Source organism: Aotus nancymaae, unplaced genomic scaffold (assembly GCF_030222135.1).
Source record: "Aotus nancymaae isolate 86718 unplaced genomic scaffold, 86718_ANA_hifiasm-v0.15.2.pri h1tg000089l, whole genome shotgun sequence".
Classification (NCBI taxonomy): Eukaryota; Metazoa; Chordata; class Mammalia; order Primates; family Aotidae; genus Aotus; species Aotus nancymaae.
The window spans coordinates 19,822,180-19,839,339 of NW_026988504.1; the positions used below are offsets into that span (position 1 = coordinate 19,822,180).

The window sequence follows — 17,160 nt, forward strand, 5'->3', positions numbered from 1 at the left end:
TCCCACTACACCTACATTTCAAACCCATGTTAATTCTGGAATCAAATGTATGAATTCTCACTATTGTGCACTTAAAAATGTAGAAACACATTACTCTAGAAAACTAACTTTGAATAGGAAAGGATCTCACAGGAGACTTGACCCAAATCTCTAAGGAACAAATGTGCCCTCTGGTGGAAACAGAGAGCAATCAGAAGGGGAGAGAAGAAGCTACCTGACTGTTCATCTAATTGAACTGCACAAAAGCTGATGACTCAGATAAAATTCAAATGTGTTCCAGGGAGTTGTATGGCTCTTTTGATATTTAAGAAATTCTCTTAGATTGCCAAGCATCCTGTCTTGAAGGCAACATAGATAGTGTCAAAAGAGGCTTCAAGAAAACCCAGTATACTCAATACTACAAAATGGAAGCTGTAGCCACCATACTTTGCAGATACAACCCTCAAATGTTTAGAACACTCCCTAAATTAAAAAGAGTTCTGAACACAATTTAAGGAGCAAACCATGTTGACATATCACATCTGAGAGAAGTTTAGCTAGGTATAAATAAGCAGGTACAAGGAATACATTAATTATTTTCATAAATTAGAGAATTAAAACTTACTGAAAGTCTACTAATAAACATTTCATATACACTATCTGAGATAATGAGAATCAACCACATTTACACGGATGATTTGTACTGAGGGAAACTGAGGCCTAGAAAGATAAACTATAAGCACCGCAGTGCCAGAATCTGAACTTAGGCTTTCAAAGTGTATGTACTTTTCTTCTGTGGAATACTGTTAAAAAAAAAAAAAAAGTGTGCACTTTCCTTAATACCACGCGTTAGCATAAGCATTGCTGCTACAAAACAGCAGAAGAGTAAAGAAAAGCCTCAAAAAGTTACCTTCCAAAGGACTTTAAATACCCATAATACAATTTCTGAATATCATACACACAAATGAGTTATGGTCAGAGAAATACAGAAAAGACAAAGAAGTATCATAGACTACATGGGTTAGCACTTATTCCTATGCAGCAGGTATGCCCCTCGACTGATTATCAATCACCAACCTACCTGGGTCTGTCTGTGCTGGATGGAGATCTGTTTTTGGGAGCTGCAGGAATGCTCTGTGTTGCCAGATCCCGTAGATGAGGGACTGTTTTGCTGAGCCTACAATAAAGGTGCATTACCAATCACAGGAAAGTTTGGCATCTTTTTCCACAAACATTTATATTAATGCAAACAACTCCATAATATGTGTCTCCACAATACAAACCCTTATGAAAGTCAGAAGTCAGAGCCAAGAAGAAAGTCAAACAGTTCAAATATGAGACAAAGAGCTGGACATGGTGGTTTATACCAAGTTCTTGTAAACAGGTTTAAAGTATCAAATGCTTACAAATGGATTTTTAAAATATGAAAATTAGAGAAAATGAAAAGTTATTTCTGCAATAACTTGTCTTTTTCACTTGTATTTCATATGCTTTTGTCAGAAAAGGCCAGTGAAGCATTCGATGCACAGGGGACGCACGTGAAGGACTGTGAACTACTATTCTGAATAGTGTCCTAAACACACAAACATTATCTATGAACACACAGCAGTCTAAAAATCCAGTTTGATTTCTAATACTGTCACTTGCTGATTGGGCATTCTAAGGTATTTTTAAATTTTTATAGTTTAGGTTTATATTATATTATATTCTCAATAGGACTTTTTTAAACAAGGTAAAACTGCAGCTAACAAAGTATGACCTATCACAGACATAAGTAGAAAATATTGAATATTCTGAGAATCATGGAATAATGAGAATACACTGTCTCATCAGAGAATGCAGTGTTTCCACATATGTGAATTTTTTCTGATAGTTTCTACATATTCCTTTATTGTTCTTACTTATTAATATATCAACAATGGTATAACCACCATCTATTGAACAAGTTACTGTAACCTAAATGCTTCATTGTCATTGTCACATGTAATCCTTACAAAATCCTATAAGGAGGTTGGAGTGGAGCGGCTCATGCTTCAGCACTTTGGGAGGATGAATCGGGTGGATCACTTGGGGCAAGGAGTTTGAGACCGGCCTGGCCAACATAGTGAAACTTCATCTTACTAAAATTACAAAAATTACTCGGGCATGGTGGTGCATGCCTGTAGTCCCAGCTACTGAGGAGGCTGAAGCAGGAGAATTTCTTGAGCCTGGGAGGCGGAGATTGCAGTAAGACGAGATCATGGCACTGCACTCCAGCCTGGGTGACAGAGCAAGACTCTTGTCCTATAAGATGGTTGTAATTATTAGTTCCATTTTACAGATAAATAAAATAAAAATCAAAGATATTAAGTACCTAGGTGGGTTCACTGAGCTAGTAACTGGGGAATCAGAATTGGGGGTTGTGTCCACAATAACTGCTCTCAATGACCAGACTGTTACCAGCAGCCTGTAAGCAAACTAAGCACTTCCTACACACGATTTCACTGAAGGCTCACAACAGCCTTATCAGATAGGCAGCATTATTAATGCCATTTTAATGTATGCATTCAAAGACTATAGTATTCCCTATGTCTAAACACTGTGCTAAAAAGGAAAAACAACAACAACAAAGAAGAAAATAAAAAAAAAAAACACATTGCTTAGTAAGCATACGTGGCCAAGAAAAACCACAGACTCAGACCTTACTCTGCCTTAATAAAGCTTATAATCCAAAAGATTTATTAAACACTTGGTAAATATTTGTTAAAAGAAACTGTTGAATAAACAGTCATATAATAAATACACAATCACAATTAGGATAAGTGCTAAAAGAGCACATAACGAGGGACATAACCTAATCTAGAGGGTCAGGGATAAACCTTTTAGAAGTTTATAATTTGAGGCTGGGCAAGGTGGCTCATGTCTGTGATTGCAGCACTTTGGGAGGCCCAGGTGGGTGTATTACCTGAGGTCAGGAGTTCAAGATCAGCCTGGCCAACATGGTGAACCCCATCTCTACTAAAAATACAAAAAATTAGCCAGGTGTAGTGGCACACACCTGTAGTCCCAGCTACAAGGGAGGTGGAGGCAGGAGAATCGCCTGGTCCCAGGAGGCAGAGGTTGCAGTGAGCCAAGATCGTGCCACTGGACTCCAACCTGGGCAATAGAGCAAGACTTCATCTCAAAAAAAAAAAAATTGTTTATGATTTGAGACCAGGTGCGGTGACTCACGACTGTAATCCTAGGGCTTTGGAAGGCCAAGGCAGGTGGATTACTGAGGTCAGGAGTTCGAGACCAGCCTGGCCAACATGATGAAACCCCATCTCTAGTTTAAAAAAACACAAAAATTAGCTAGGCGTGGTGGCAGGCACCTGTAATCCCAGCTACTCAGGAGGCTGAGGCAGGAGAATTACTTGAACCCAGGAGGCAGAGGTTGCAGTGAGCCGAGATCATGCCATTGTACTCCAGCAAGGGTGAGAAGAGCAAAAGTCCATCTCAAAAAAAAAAAAAAAAAAAGTTTATGATTTGAAGGAAATAAGAGTCCTATAGAGGAGAAGACGAATCATTCTAGGTAAAGGACATCTGTGAGGGTGCCAGAGGAAGAGATATAACCAATGCAGAGTTCAAAAAGAGGACCCAGTCTCAAACAGGTTAAACAACCTGCACAGCCAGTAAGTGGCAGAGCTGCAATTAACAGCCAGGACTATCATGCCTGTAATCCCAGCACTTTGGGAGGTGTAGGCAAGCAGATCAAGAGGTCAGGAGTTTGAGACCAGCCTGGCCAATATGGTAAAACCCATCTCTACTAAAAAAAAAAAAAATACAAAAACGAGGTGGGTGTGGTGGCATGTGCCTGTAGTCCCAGCTACTGGGGAGGCTGAAGCAGGAGAACTGCTTGAACCTGGGAGGTATAGGTTGCAGTGAGCCGAGATTGCACCACTGCACTCCAGCCTGAATGACAGAACAAGACTCCATCAGAGGGTGGGGGTGGGGGTGCAGGGGGCAGGGTGGGAAGCACCAGGTCTATATGATTCTGAATAACTAAAAATGTTCTCTACTCTAGAATCCAGCAAATCTGATCTTTTCTTACTAATTAAGGGTCATCATTATAAACCCCAAGTATTAGACTACACTAGGATATAAGCATTATTTCCTTCACTTATCATTAGATTGCTCTTACAATCCTCTTCTTTTAAAATGTGTTTCTATACAAATATGACTGTTTGAACTATATTTATAATAAGAGGCAATATGAATCAAATGATTAAAAGACACTTCTACAGATTTCTAGATCTATGGTATATGGGTTTAAATATGCCTATTTCTGATTCTAAGTTTTCTTCCAGCAAACTGAGGGTGTTAGAAAGTGATTCAGTGTGATGTTTCCAAATTAAAGCTTTCTGTAAAAATACACATAAAAATAGCTTAATGATAAGTAAAAATGCAAAAGTTAACTGAGGAAGTCGGCAGTTAGGAAGTTCCTCAGTTGGGAAGCAGAAAATCCTCATGAAAATGAAAACAATACTTTCAAAAAGTAAAAGGTACTATACAATATAAGAACTTCAGGTGACAATGCTCTGATCACATGAGTCAGAGGAAAAAAATGCTTGAACTGATCATTCATTCAACATTAAATGTGACCCTCTGTGCCTGGTCCGGTGTTAAAACCTAGAAATACAAAACTGGGACCGCGCATGGTGGCTTACACCTGTAATCCCCGCACTTTGGGAGGCTGAAGTGGGTGGATCATGAGGTCAGGAGTTCAAGATCAGCCTGGCCAAGATGGTGAAACCCCTTCTCTACTAAAAAAAAAGAATAATACAAAAAAATTAGCCAGGCATGGTGGCAGGCGCCTGTAATCCCAGCTACTCAGGAGGCTGAGGCATAGACTGGCTTGAACCCAGCAGGTAGAGGTTGCAGTGAGCCAAGACTGCGTCACTGCACTCCAGCCTGGGTGATGAAGTGAGAGTCCATCTCAAAAAAAAAAAAAAACACCTCCAAAACTGGAAAACGAAGAGACTATGTTACAAAATAATAATAATAATAATAATAATAATAATAATAATAATAATCCATGTCACCAACCTATATTAATCACTCTAATCTCTCATTCAGCTAAATACATTTTCAAGACAACCCAACAGCATGAAAAGAAAAATCCAAGATGAAAAAATAATACCTAATCATAGAGTTAACATATAATTCAATAAACAACTTTACAAGTAGTAAAGTATCAATTTAGCACCTGATTTTCAATATTTTATAGTAGGAAATGACAAACCGCTTAGTTTATTTTATAAACTGAAACTCTGCATTTAGATCTATTAAAGGTTCTTAAGATGAAAATAGGTTCAAAGAAGATCAAAAGGATACTGCATCTATAAAAATTAAAAAGTAAAGCACAAAAATAATCAAACTGAAAAAATAAGATCATCAAAATTTAAAAAATAGATGAGTTAAATATCAAAATGAACACAGGTGAATACACAGCCAGTAACCTAGAGGACAATGTCAAGAACATCTCCCAGAAGATAAAACAGAAGGTTAAATGGACCACAAAAGAAAAGCAATATGAATAGCACAGAGACCCCAAAACTATCTAATAGCTTTCTAGAAAAAAGAACAGAGGAAATGAAATAATCAAAGAAACAGTAAAATAAAATTTCTGATATAAACTCTTTTCATGATTAAAAAAAAAAAAAAATCAACAAACTCAGAATAGAAGGGAACTTTCTCAGCCAGTGCAGTGGCTCATGCCTATAATTTCAGCACTTTGGGAGGCTGAGGCAGGCTGATAGCTTGAGCTCAGGAGTTCCAGACCCAGCCTGTCCAACATGACAAAATCCTGTCTCTACAAAAGAAATCAGGGCATGGTATGGTGGCTCATGCCTATAATCCCAGCATTTTGGAAGGCCAAGGCGGACAGATCACTTGAGGTCGGGAGTTCGAGACAAGCCTGGCTAAAATGGTGAAACCCCATCTCTACTAAAGGTACACAAATTAGCCGGGCGCAGTGGTGCATGCTTGTAATCCCAGCTACTCAGAAGGCTGAGGCAGGAGAATCCCTTGAATCCAACAGCTGGAGGCTGCAGTGAGCCAAGATCTGTGCCACTGTACTCTAGCCTCAGTGACAAAGGAAGACTTTGTTTCAAAAAACAAACAAACGAAAAGTCAGCTGGGGGTGGTGACATACACCTGTAGTCCCAGCTATTTGGGGAGGCTGAGGTGGGAGGATGGCTTAAGCCCAGGCGGTTGAGGGTGCAGTAAGCCAAGATTGGGCCACTGAACTCCAAGAGCCTGGGTGACAAAATGAGTCCCTGTCAAAAAAAAGGAAAGGAAAGGGAAAGGGAAAGGGGAAGGGAAAGGGAAAGGGGAAGGGAAAGGGGAAGGGAAAGGGAAAGGGGAAGGGAAAGGGGAAGGGAAAGGGAAAGGGGAAGGGAAAGGGGAAGGGAAGGGGAAGAGACAGGGGAAAGGAGAGGGAAAAGGAGAGGGGAAAGGAGAGAGGAAAAGGAAAATAAGAGGAAAGGAAGGAACTTTCTCAACCTAAGAAATGACCACCTCTGAAAAACATACAGTAAACATGTTACCATTTTTTTTTTTTTTTTTTTGAGATGGAGTCTTGCTCTGTTGCCCAGGCTGGAACTCAACCACACGATCTTGACTCACTGTAACCTCTACCTCCTGGGTTCAAGTGATTCTCCTGCCTCAGCCTCCCAAGTAGCTGGGTTTACAGGAGCGCACCACCATGCCCGGCTAATATAATACTTACACTTTCCCCTAAGATCATGAATAAGAAAGACAAGGATGTCCCAGCTAGCCACTTCTATTCAAAATTGTAATGGGGGTTCTAGCCAGGACAATCAGGCAAGAAAATAAAAAGCATCTAGATGGGAAATAATGTAATACTATCTCTATTCGCAGACGACGTGATTTTGTATCCAAAAAATCTTGCAAAAAAATTATTAGAAATCATGAGTCCAGCAGGATAGAAAATCAACATATAGGTGTGGTGGTTCACACCTGTAATTCCAGCACTTTAGGAGGCTGAGGCAGGTGGATCACGAGGTCAAGAGATCGAGACCATCCTGGCCAACATGGTGAAACCCCATCTCTACTAAAAATACAACAATTAGCTGGGCATGGTGGCGCGCACCTGTAATCCCAGCTTCTCAGGCGGCTGAGGCAGGAGAATCGTTGAACGTGGGAGGCGGAGGTTGTAGTGAGCCAAGACCACACCACTGCACTCCAGCCTGGGCGACAGAGCAAGACTCCGTCTCAAAAAAAAAAAAAAAAAAAAAAAATCAACATATCAAAATCAATCGTATTTCTATACTCTAGCAATGAGCAGTCTGAAAATAAAATTAAGAAAACTATTCCATTTGCAATAGCATAAAAAGAATAAATACTTAGGAATAATTCTAATGAAAGAAACATAAGACTATATATTGCAAATTGCAAAACACTGTTGAAAGAAATCAAAAGACCTAAATAAATAGATATTTGGTGTTCATGGATTTAAAGACTTAATACTGTTAAAAAGGCAATACTTCTCAAATTGATCTAGAGATTCAACACAATTGCTATAAAATCCTATCTGGTTTATTTGTAGAAACTGAAAAGCTGATCTTAAAAATCCGAGGGAAATGCAACAGATCCCAAACAGCCAATACAATCTTGAAACACAATGAAGCTGGGAGGCTCACCCTTCCCAATTTCAAAACTTATTACAAAGATACAGTTATTCAGACACTGTGGTACTGGCATAAAGACAGGTGATATGGTTTGGCTCTGTGTCCCACCCAAATCTCATGTTGAACTGTAATCCTCCTATGTCAGGGAAAGGGTTTGGTGGGAGCTGATTAGAATATGGGGGCGGATTTCCTCCTTGCTAGTCTCATTATAGTGAGTGAGTTCTCATGAGATCTGATGGTTTAAAAGTGCATGGCACTTCCCCCTTCACATACATACACTCTCTCTCTTTCCTGAGAAGAAGGTGCTTGCTTCCCCTTCACCTTCTCCCATGATTGGAAGTTTCCTGAGACCTCCCAGTCATGCTTCCTGTTAAGCCTGCAAAACTATGAGTCAACTAAACATATTTTCTTCATAAATTACCCAGTCTCAGGTAGTTTACAGCAGTGTGAGAACAAACTAATATAACAAGCATATAGATGGAGTTGAATTTAGAGTCCAGAAATAAACTCCTTGCTATAAGTCAGCTGATTTTTGAAAATGCTGCCAAGACAATTCAATGGTAAAAGCACAGTATTTTCAACAAATGGTGTTGGGACAATAGGCTATCCACATGCACAAAAATGAAGTTGGAACTCCTTCCTCACACTACACACAAAAATTAACACAAAATGGCAAAAAGACCTAAATATAAGAGCTAAAAGTATAAAACACATAGAAGAAAATATAGGAGTAAATTTTCATGACTTTAGGTTAGGTGAAGCCTTGGCTGTAACACTAAAAGCATAAGCAACAAAAGAAAAAACAGATAAATTGGTCTTTTCCCAAAATTAAAAACGTTTGTGCTTCAAAGAACACCATCAAGAAGTAAAGCAACTACCCACAGAATAGAAAACATCTGCCAGTGATATAGTTGACAAAGATCTAATATTCATAATATATAAAGAATGCTTACAACTTAACAATAAAGGCAACACTGTTTAAAAATGGGTAAAGGATTTGAATTGCAATCTCTCCAAAGAAGATACACAAAACGCCAATAAGCAAATGAAAAAATACTCAACATCACCAGTTATTTGGGAAATGCAAATCAAAACCATAATGAGATACCACTTTACACCCACTATGATGACTATAATGAAAAAGACAGACAACAGCAAGTACTGGCAAGGACGGGGAGAAACTGGGATGTACTGCTGCTGGGAATGTAAAAGGTGCAGCTGTTGTGGAAGAGTCTGGCAGTTCCTCAAAAACAGTTACCATATGATCTGGCAATTTCACTCTTCAGCATATATCCAAAAGAAATGAAAATGTACGTCTATACAAAGTCTTATACATGAATGTTCACAGCAGCATCATTCATAATAGCCAAGAAGTGGAAACAGCCTAAATGTCCATCAACGGGTAAAAGGATAAAGCCGTGACCAACTGGCACCAAAAAAGGAGGATTCTATTTACTGATGCACACCCATGAAAATCCATAAAGCCATAATGATAATCAAAGAAGAGAAAGCTATTTGTCACCATTTGGCACAGCCACTAAACAACTACCTACTTTAAAAGTTAAAAAAAAAAAAAAATTAAAGCCTCATTAGTAATTAAAAGGAAGAACTAAGCATTTAGCCTGTCTTTCTAGAACTGTATGTCAGTGTAGAACAACAGGCACGGATGATGAGAGGAAAGTTCTATTTTATAGATGCTAATAGATATATTACAATGTTAACTTGGCTACCTAGCGAAATGTTAACATGTTTTTTAAAATGCCTATTTAATTAGTTCGAAATAGGAGGTCACAATTTCTGAATTGTATTTTAAAATACTCTGGCATAAAAAAAACAAACTACATTTTTTAACAATCAAGTTTTGAAGAACATCTGCATAATGTTAAAAGACACGAGTTTTAAGGAAATAAGAGACTTGTCATTAAGGGAAAAAAGATCCAGTAGACCTTGACAGCTAGAACTGTTTCAATCCAAACTAATTCAATATCTCTCTTCTTTACAGTGAGTCCAATAAAATCATTTCATATTGCAATGCCCAACAATGAAACAATCATAATATTGTAAATGTTCTTTGCTTTAAGTCTTAGAATACTTTACAAAGCAGAAAAGACTCAATTGTAGTTAAAATAACTAAATATCACACATTTACACTGTAACAATAACTTAAAAAACTGAAAAAGAAAGGAACACTGGGTGAAAGCTATGTTGTTTGTCTTTCATAATGAGGAGTAAATAGATCTTAAAGTTGATTAAATAAGGCCAGGCACAGTGGCTCAAGCCTATAATCCCCACACTTTTAGAGGTCAAGGGGGGAGGATAATTCAAGACCAGCCTAGGCAACATAGTGAGAGCCTGTCTCTACCAATAAATAAATAAATAAATGTGATCAAATAAGGAACATATTATTTGATGTTAAAACAGTGATCATTAGAAAATCCAAAACACAAATTGTCAACAATAGTTATCTCTCTGAGGAATCCAAGGGAAGAATTTCACTCTTTTCCGTCTCCTCAATTTCTTGTGGGCCATGTTCATGTTCTACTTTTATAATTTAGGAAATTATTTGCTTACGATTTTCCCTGAGCGAGGTGTGGTAGTGCATACCTGTTATTGCAGCTATTCTGGAGACTGAGGCAGGAGAACAGCTTGAGCCCAGGAGTTCCAAGGCTATAGTATGCTATAATGCTGTATGATTGTGCCTGTGAATAGCCACTGCATCCCAGCCTGGGCAACATAGCAAGACCGCTCTCTTAAAAATAAAACCTCAAATTTTCTATGTTAAAACATAGAATTATGTAATAATTTTAAACATTTAAAAGGTCAAGTTCTTATATTCTGCCACCTGCTATTTTTATCAACACATATTTAGAAATCTTTCATTGGTATATATACAGCTACCTCACTTCTTTTGTCAGCTGTATAGTAATCCATCGTACAAATGTATTACAATTCATTTAACCAGTCCCTCTATGAAGAATGCCTTTAGTAATAACTCATACAACATATAATTACACTGAGCGCTTATTAGAGCAGGTCTTGTTCTGGGCATTGGAGATACAGAAGTGAACAAAGCAAAGTCCTTGACCTGATGGAGCTCACATTCCAGTGGGGGGAAGTCAGATAAAAGTCCATCATAGTACGTCAGCTAGTGATAAGATTAAGGAGAAAAACATCGCAGGACCTAGGAGCTAGATAACAGGTGGGGTGGGCAGGGAGAAGTTGCTCTTTTATAGTGTGGCCAGTGTAGGCCTCTCTAATACAGTAAATGTGAACAGAAACCAGAGAGAACAGAGAGAGCAGGCATGCTGATATATGGGTGAAGAATGTTAGGGAAAAGGCAATAGCCAACGCAAAGGACCCGAGGTGAGAGCATCACTGGGAGAGAGTATTTGAGAAAACAAGGTGGCTAGGGTGCACGGAATCTGATGAGAAAGGAAGATTGTAGTAAAATATGCCAGGGTGGGGGAAAGCAAACCATGCATGGCCATTTTAAGGACTTTTCAACAGCGGAGTGGCATGACTACACTTAACGTTTCAATACAGTCTCTCTGCTTTGTTGACAACAGATTAAAAGAAAACAAAGGTCAAAGCAAGAAGTCCAGTTATCTCAGTGGGAGACAATGGTTTAAGTTGGAGTGGCAGTAGTGAAGAGAATTAGAAATGGTAGAATTCTGAACAAAGGCCACGTGCGGTGGGTCATGCTTGTAATCCCAGCACTTTGGGAGGCGGAGGCGGGTGGATCACCTGAAGTCAGGAGTCCGAGACCAGCTTGGCCAACATGGTGAAACCCCATCTATACTAAACATACAAAAGTCAGCAGGGTATGGTGGCACGCGCCTGTAATCTCAGTTACTTAGGAGGCTGAGGCAGGAGAGCCCACTTGAAACTGGGAAGCAGAGGTTGCAGTGAGCCAAGATCGCACCACTGCACTCTAGCCTGGGCGACAGAGCAAGACTCCATCTCAAAAAAAAAAAAAATTGGAACATATTTTGAAGGTAAAATCAGTAAGCTTTACTAATGGATTTGGATTTGGGATATAACATGAAAAGAAGAGAGAGATAAGAATGACTCCAAGGATTTTAGCTGTAACAATTAAAAGGAGAAAAGTTGACAGTTATTGAGATGTAGAAGGCTGTGGGGGTCAGGCACAGTGGCCCACACCTATCCCAGCACTTTGGGAGGCCAAGGTAGGAGGATCACTTGAGTTCATGAGTTCGAGAACAGCCTAGGTAATACACCAATACCCTGTCTCTATCTTAAAAAAAAAAAAAAAAGAAGAAGAAGGAAGGAAGGAAGGGAGGGAGGGAGGGAGAAGAAGGAAGAAGAAGGAGGAGAAGGAGCAGCAGCAGCAGGATGAGGAGCAGCAGCAGGAGGAGGCAGCGGCGGAGGCTGTAGGAGAAATAGGTTTCAGGTGGGGGACAGAAGGAAGAGTTCAGTTTTGAACATGTTAAATTTGCTATGTTTGTTAGACATAAAGAGGAAATGACTGGAGGCAACTGACACAGGCCCAAAATTCAGGGCAGAGCTCTGGGCTAGAGACATAAACTTGGAAGTCCTCTGCACGTAGGAGTGAAGATTTAATAACAAAGGAACTAGATGAGATTAAGAAGAAAGCCGGGTGTGGTGGCTCCCCTGTAATCCCAGCACTTTGGGGAGGCTGAGGTGGGAGGACCACTTGAGGTCATGAGTTTGAGACCAGCCTGGCCAACATGGCAAAACTCTGTTGCTACTAAAAATACAAAACTCAGCCATTGAGAGGTTGAGGTGGGGGAATCACTTGAGCCCAGGAAATGAAGGCTGTAGTGAACTGAGATTGCACCATTGCACTCCAGCCTGGGCAACAGATTGAGACCTGTTTGTTTTTAAAAAAAAAAGAGAGAGAGGAAGGTTAAGAAGGAAATGAAGGTAGATAAATGAGTCTGAAGACAGAGCCCTGGAACACTCTAATGTTTAGAGATAGGGGATATGAGGAAAAATCAAGAGTGGAAGCTAAGTGAAGACCGTATGCTTAGAGAAGAAAGAAGTGACCAATGGTCGACAATGAATTGCATCAGATGAGTTCTGATGCGAAGGTCATATCCTTTGAAACACTGGGAGGGAGACTGCTTCCAGATTTTTTGCAGTCCTCAACAAATATCTTTGTGTAATTTTATGGGAATGGAATTTCTGGACCCAAGGATATGTAAACTTAACATTGAGATACATTACCAAGTTGTCCACATGACTATATCCATTTATAGACAGAATAAATCTGTATGTATCTGTAAACTATCACCTACACTGAAAACTATCAAATGTATTAATCCTTGCCAATTTGCTAGGTCAAAATGTCATCCTGTTTTACTTTGCACTTCTCTATGGCCAAAATTGAGCATTTTTTCAAGTTATTAGCCACTTGCCTTCTTTTAAAAAACAATCTTGCCTACTTTTCTAAGAATCTGCTTTCCTTTACTGATTTACAACACTTGTTGTATGTTAATACTAACCCATTTACTATTTTCTTTCTTTATACTACTAAGCTTATGTGCTGGCTGGTACTGCTGAGAAGCAAAGAGAAACAGAACTGTACCAAAGCATTTAGACTTTTGGTTTTTCATACTGTTTCCATGTTCCTTCTTCATACATGGTCATTTTGTTACTTGTCTCTGCCACCTCTTTCCATGTGAGAACAATGTGGCTACAGCATCTGCTACTCCTCTGATAGTGGAGTGCGTGAGCTGATAGGACTAAGCAGGTGGTCCTTCATGTGCATCCACCAGCAGCCTGCGTGCCCATACCTTTTATAGAAGATGGAAAGGGAAACAAGTTCTTGCTGACCAAATCTTGTGTATTTAACTATGTGCTCATTACATATAGTGGGCAATGCGTGTAAGTATATGTGGAATAAACAAAGGTAACTCCTCTCGAGTGAAAAAGAGGTAATTTTTAAGGCAATGACAAAAAGACAAATAACTCCTTGATTATCCAAAGTTCTTCCTGGAAAAGTTAGATCCAAAATAAAGATTTAACAGAAGTAAGTATATGGTAAACATAAACAATCTCGAAATGTGTGAATGACACACATACATTCTCTAAAACAATACTATAGTGTACTGCATTCTCAAAGGAACTATTCCACACTGCTATCAGTCCCTCTCACAATATTATATGGGTCAATTCTCCCATTTTTAAAGTATGTGTATTTCCTTTGTTACCTAAGGAAAGGACTACACTGCCTTCACACAAGAAGTTTCCCCATCCTTTGATGATTAAAGATCAAAACACTTCTAATATTAAACAATGAAATAAATGTGAGCTCTACATACATTTAGGATTAACAAAAACAAGTAAGATACTGGGTTCCACTTTACAGACAAAAAAAGTAAGATAATAATTTATCTGTTTATTCCAGTACAGGGGGTGAATAGCCAGAGCCTATCCCAGGCAGCTCAGGGTGCAGTTAGAAACCAGACCTAGATAGGAAGCCATTTTGTTGCGCACACACACCCACACTCACTCAGACTGGGACTCCGTACACACACCAATGAACCTAATGAGCATGTCTTTGGGATATGGGAGGAAACCGGAGTGCCCTGAGAAAACCCACGCAGACATGGGGAGAACATGCAAACTCCACACAGATGGTGGAGTCAGCTCACAGTGGCTAATTAACGTTATAACAAAACCATTTGAATAAAATGACGTTATTCAAAGAGTGTTGTATCTCTTTCTTAAGGTAAAGCTACTATAACTATAAAAAAAATTGCAAATCATGCACAATAGTTTTCTATCTGGTTAACTGTTTTATTATTTGTATTTCCTTTCCTTAAGACACCCACTATTTTCAGTACCTTTTTAAACACAGTTGGTGGAGTGTGGAATGAAGACTCATAGGATCCACAGGGCAAATAAACAGGAAACTTAGATTATAACTGGACAAAATGAACCAGTAAGAGGAACAAAATTTGGATGAATGGGGACTTTAATTCTGAAAGATGCCCCTAAAAGTGGAATAGGAATATGGCAATGGGATTTTCTGTTACTCTGGCACCCCTGGCAATAAACTGGTGACCCAGTAGGGCCCAGAAACCAGGAAAAGTAACAGTTGGTTCAAATGGCATTCACAGTGCATTACGAAATGAGGTCAAACTTTCATAATACTCAAATTCTTGTTCTTCAAAGATGGAGAAAGAAGTAAGCTGAAAGGAGCAAATAGGTAGCCAAATATTCCTGGGAAAGGTAGCGTACCAACACTGTGAAGGGGTGAGAAAGCAAGTGTGTACATAGCCCAAATACTACATGGGGCAAATGACCAGTAAGCTTGCTGTGAGAATGCCTGCCCACATATTGAAACTGTACTGACTTGAGTATTAACTTACACAGATATGGCTGGAACTTGGAGATTCTATTTTTAATTATATCTTGGTTGTTAATGCAATTTGATCTGTATTTTCTTCTTTGTCAATCTAAGATTGTGCTTTCCTTCCCATTGTGTGTTCAGGCTTTGACAAAGCAGTCTCCCTCAGGAGCGTGAACCAAGGGAGATTGAGTAAAAACACAATACATTTAGAAGTGATATAGAATTAGACAAGTTTGGCAATGATAGTAAGGGGAAATCATGTTTTTAAAAAAACCTAGATATGTCCTTATCTCTCTATCAAAATAATTAATCCAACTTCATCAAGGAGTGCTAGGGCAATGGCAAGGATCTGAATTAACTTAGGCTTTGTACTCACTGAAACAAAAGTGAAGCAGAGGCCAGCTCCCCTTTGTGCCAGCTGCTCCGTGTCTAGCCGAGGTTTTGCTAGCATCACTGACATGAGGGTTGGCAGAGCAGACTGCTCCTCTGTTGCCTCCTTTGCAGCGGTGCCATCTAAACCATAGAGGGGCTGTTCTACTCGTCGCTGGAAAACAGTAAAGAAACACACAAATAACATGAGAAAGATAATCTGATACTGCTCAAACATGCAATAGGCCAAAAACAGTTATCAAATATAACATGAATTTTTTTAAAAAAGCCTCTCTAAAAATAATTATGGAGAACACACCAACATTATCACTTGATTATAACCTATCTAAAAATGTGCCTATCTTACTCAAATTCTTTGACATTATATTTTAATGGTTCTATAGTTATGTAAGTCTAAATTTATACATTACTTTGCAGAGTTCAACAAATCAACTTCACAATGCCCTCAACCCTACACAGGAAATATTATTTCCATCCTGTAGGTAAATGAAAATTAAGACATTGTCCCATGACTTTTTTTTTTTTTTTTTTGAGATAGAGTTTCATTCTTGTTGCCCAGACTGGAGTGCAATGGCATGGTCTCAGCTCACTGCAACCTCCACCTCCCGGGTTTAAAGCAATTCTCCTGCCTCAGCCTCCCAAGTAGCTAGGATTACAGGCACGCACCACCAAGCCCAGCTAATTTTTTTTCGTATTTTTAGTACAGATGGGGTTTCAACATGTTGGCCAGGCTGGTCTCAAACTCCTGAACTCAGGAGATCTGTCCACCTCGGCCTCTCAAAGTGCTGGGATTACAGGCGTGAACCACTGTGCCTGGCCTGTCCCATGACTTTATAGGTGGAGCTTATTTCACTCTCAATTCTATTCTCACTATAGTATATTTAGATGTAAAAATCTAAAATAAATGCAAGCAAAACAAGTTCCACAGTATACTAAAAGGATAATACACCACAATTACATATGACTTACTCCAGAAATCTAAAAATGGTTCAACATTAGCAAATCTACTAATGTAATTCATTATATTAACTTTAGGGAGGGAAAAATTATGGCTCTTCCCATTGGATACCAAAAAGGATATCCACAGTGTTAGGTAACTCTTTTTTTTTTTTTTTAACACATCTTATTTTATTCAGATAGTAGTCTGATCACACGTGGTCCAACAACACTCAAATAATAAATCAAATATAACCAGATGTTAAAGATTGATCTTCAAACATCATAGCCAATGATGCCACGCTTGCCTATGATCTCTCTGACATAAAACCACATCAACACCTCAGTGGCCACCAAACCATTCAGCACAGCTTCCTTAACTGCGAGTTGTTTGAACCTACCAGTCTGAGCACTATTGACTATTTCTTTCAGGCTCTGAATAGCTCTAGGGATCTCAGCAGGGGTGGGAGGAATCAGCTCAACCTTGGTGTAGTACCAAAATGTGGCCAACTGAGGCTTCGAATAAGTCACAGCAGCGTTCGCCAGCGCCGGGGTCTTCTCCACAAGGTTACGGATAAATTGAGCCATGGTTCTGGGATGGAAAGTCCGTCGCCCCGAACGGCCGGCTGAATCGGTAACTCTTAAATGACTGGAATTGGCTGGGCACAGGGGCTCATACCTGTAATCCCAGCACTCTGGAGGCCAAGGCAGGCAGATCTCTTGAGGTCAGGAGTTCAAGACCAGCCTGGCCAACATGGTGAAACCCTGTCTCTACTAAAAACAGAAAAACTGGCTGGGAATGGTGGTTCAAGCCTGTAATCCCAGCACTTTGGGAGGCCGAGGCAG

The 17,160-nt window shown here is 39.4% G+C and overlaps 2 protein-coding genes across 4 annotated transcripts in view; both read right to left on the minus strand.

Annotated features, from left to right (window-relative positions):
• The window catches only part of TLK2 (tousled like kinase 2), a 135,731-nt gene that overhangs the window by 56,768 nt on the left and 61,803 nt on the right, over window positions 1–17,160 (minus strand). For all 3 annotated transcript variants that reach the window (XM_064369765.1, XM_064369764.1, XM_064369766.1), the window contains 2 exons: window positions 15,365–15,532; window positions 1,061–1,156 (listed from right to left, as the gene is read on the minus strand). In XM_064369765.1, coding sequence (XP_064225835.1) covers window positions 1,061–1,156; window positions 15,365–15,532 — 264 coding nt within the window. The remainder of the gene's footprint in view (window positions 1–1,060; window positions 1,157–15,364; window positions 15,533–17,160) is intronic.
• On the minus strand, window positions 15,539–17,064 carry LOC135271724 (ATP synthase subunit g, mitochondrial-like). Its single transcript, XM_064369768.1, has one exon. The coding sequence runs from the start codon at window positions 16,900–16,902 to the stop codon at window positions 16,591–16,593; it is 312 nt and encodes a 103-aa protein (XP_064225838.1). The 5' UTR covers window positions 16,903–17,064; the 3' UTR covers window positions 15,539–16,590.

Coding starts and splice junctions, on each gene's coding strand:
- LOC135271724 (XM_064369768.1), bottom strand. CDS start 16,902: ATGGCTCAATTTATCCGTAACCTTGTGGAGAAGACCCCGGCGCTGGCG.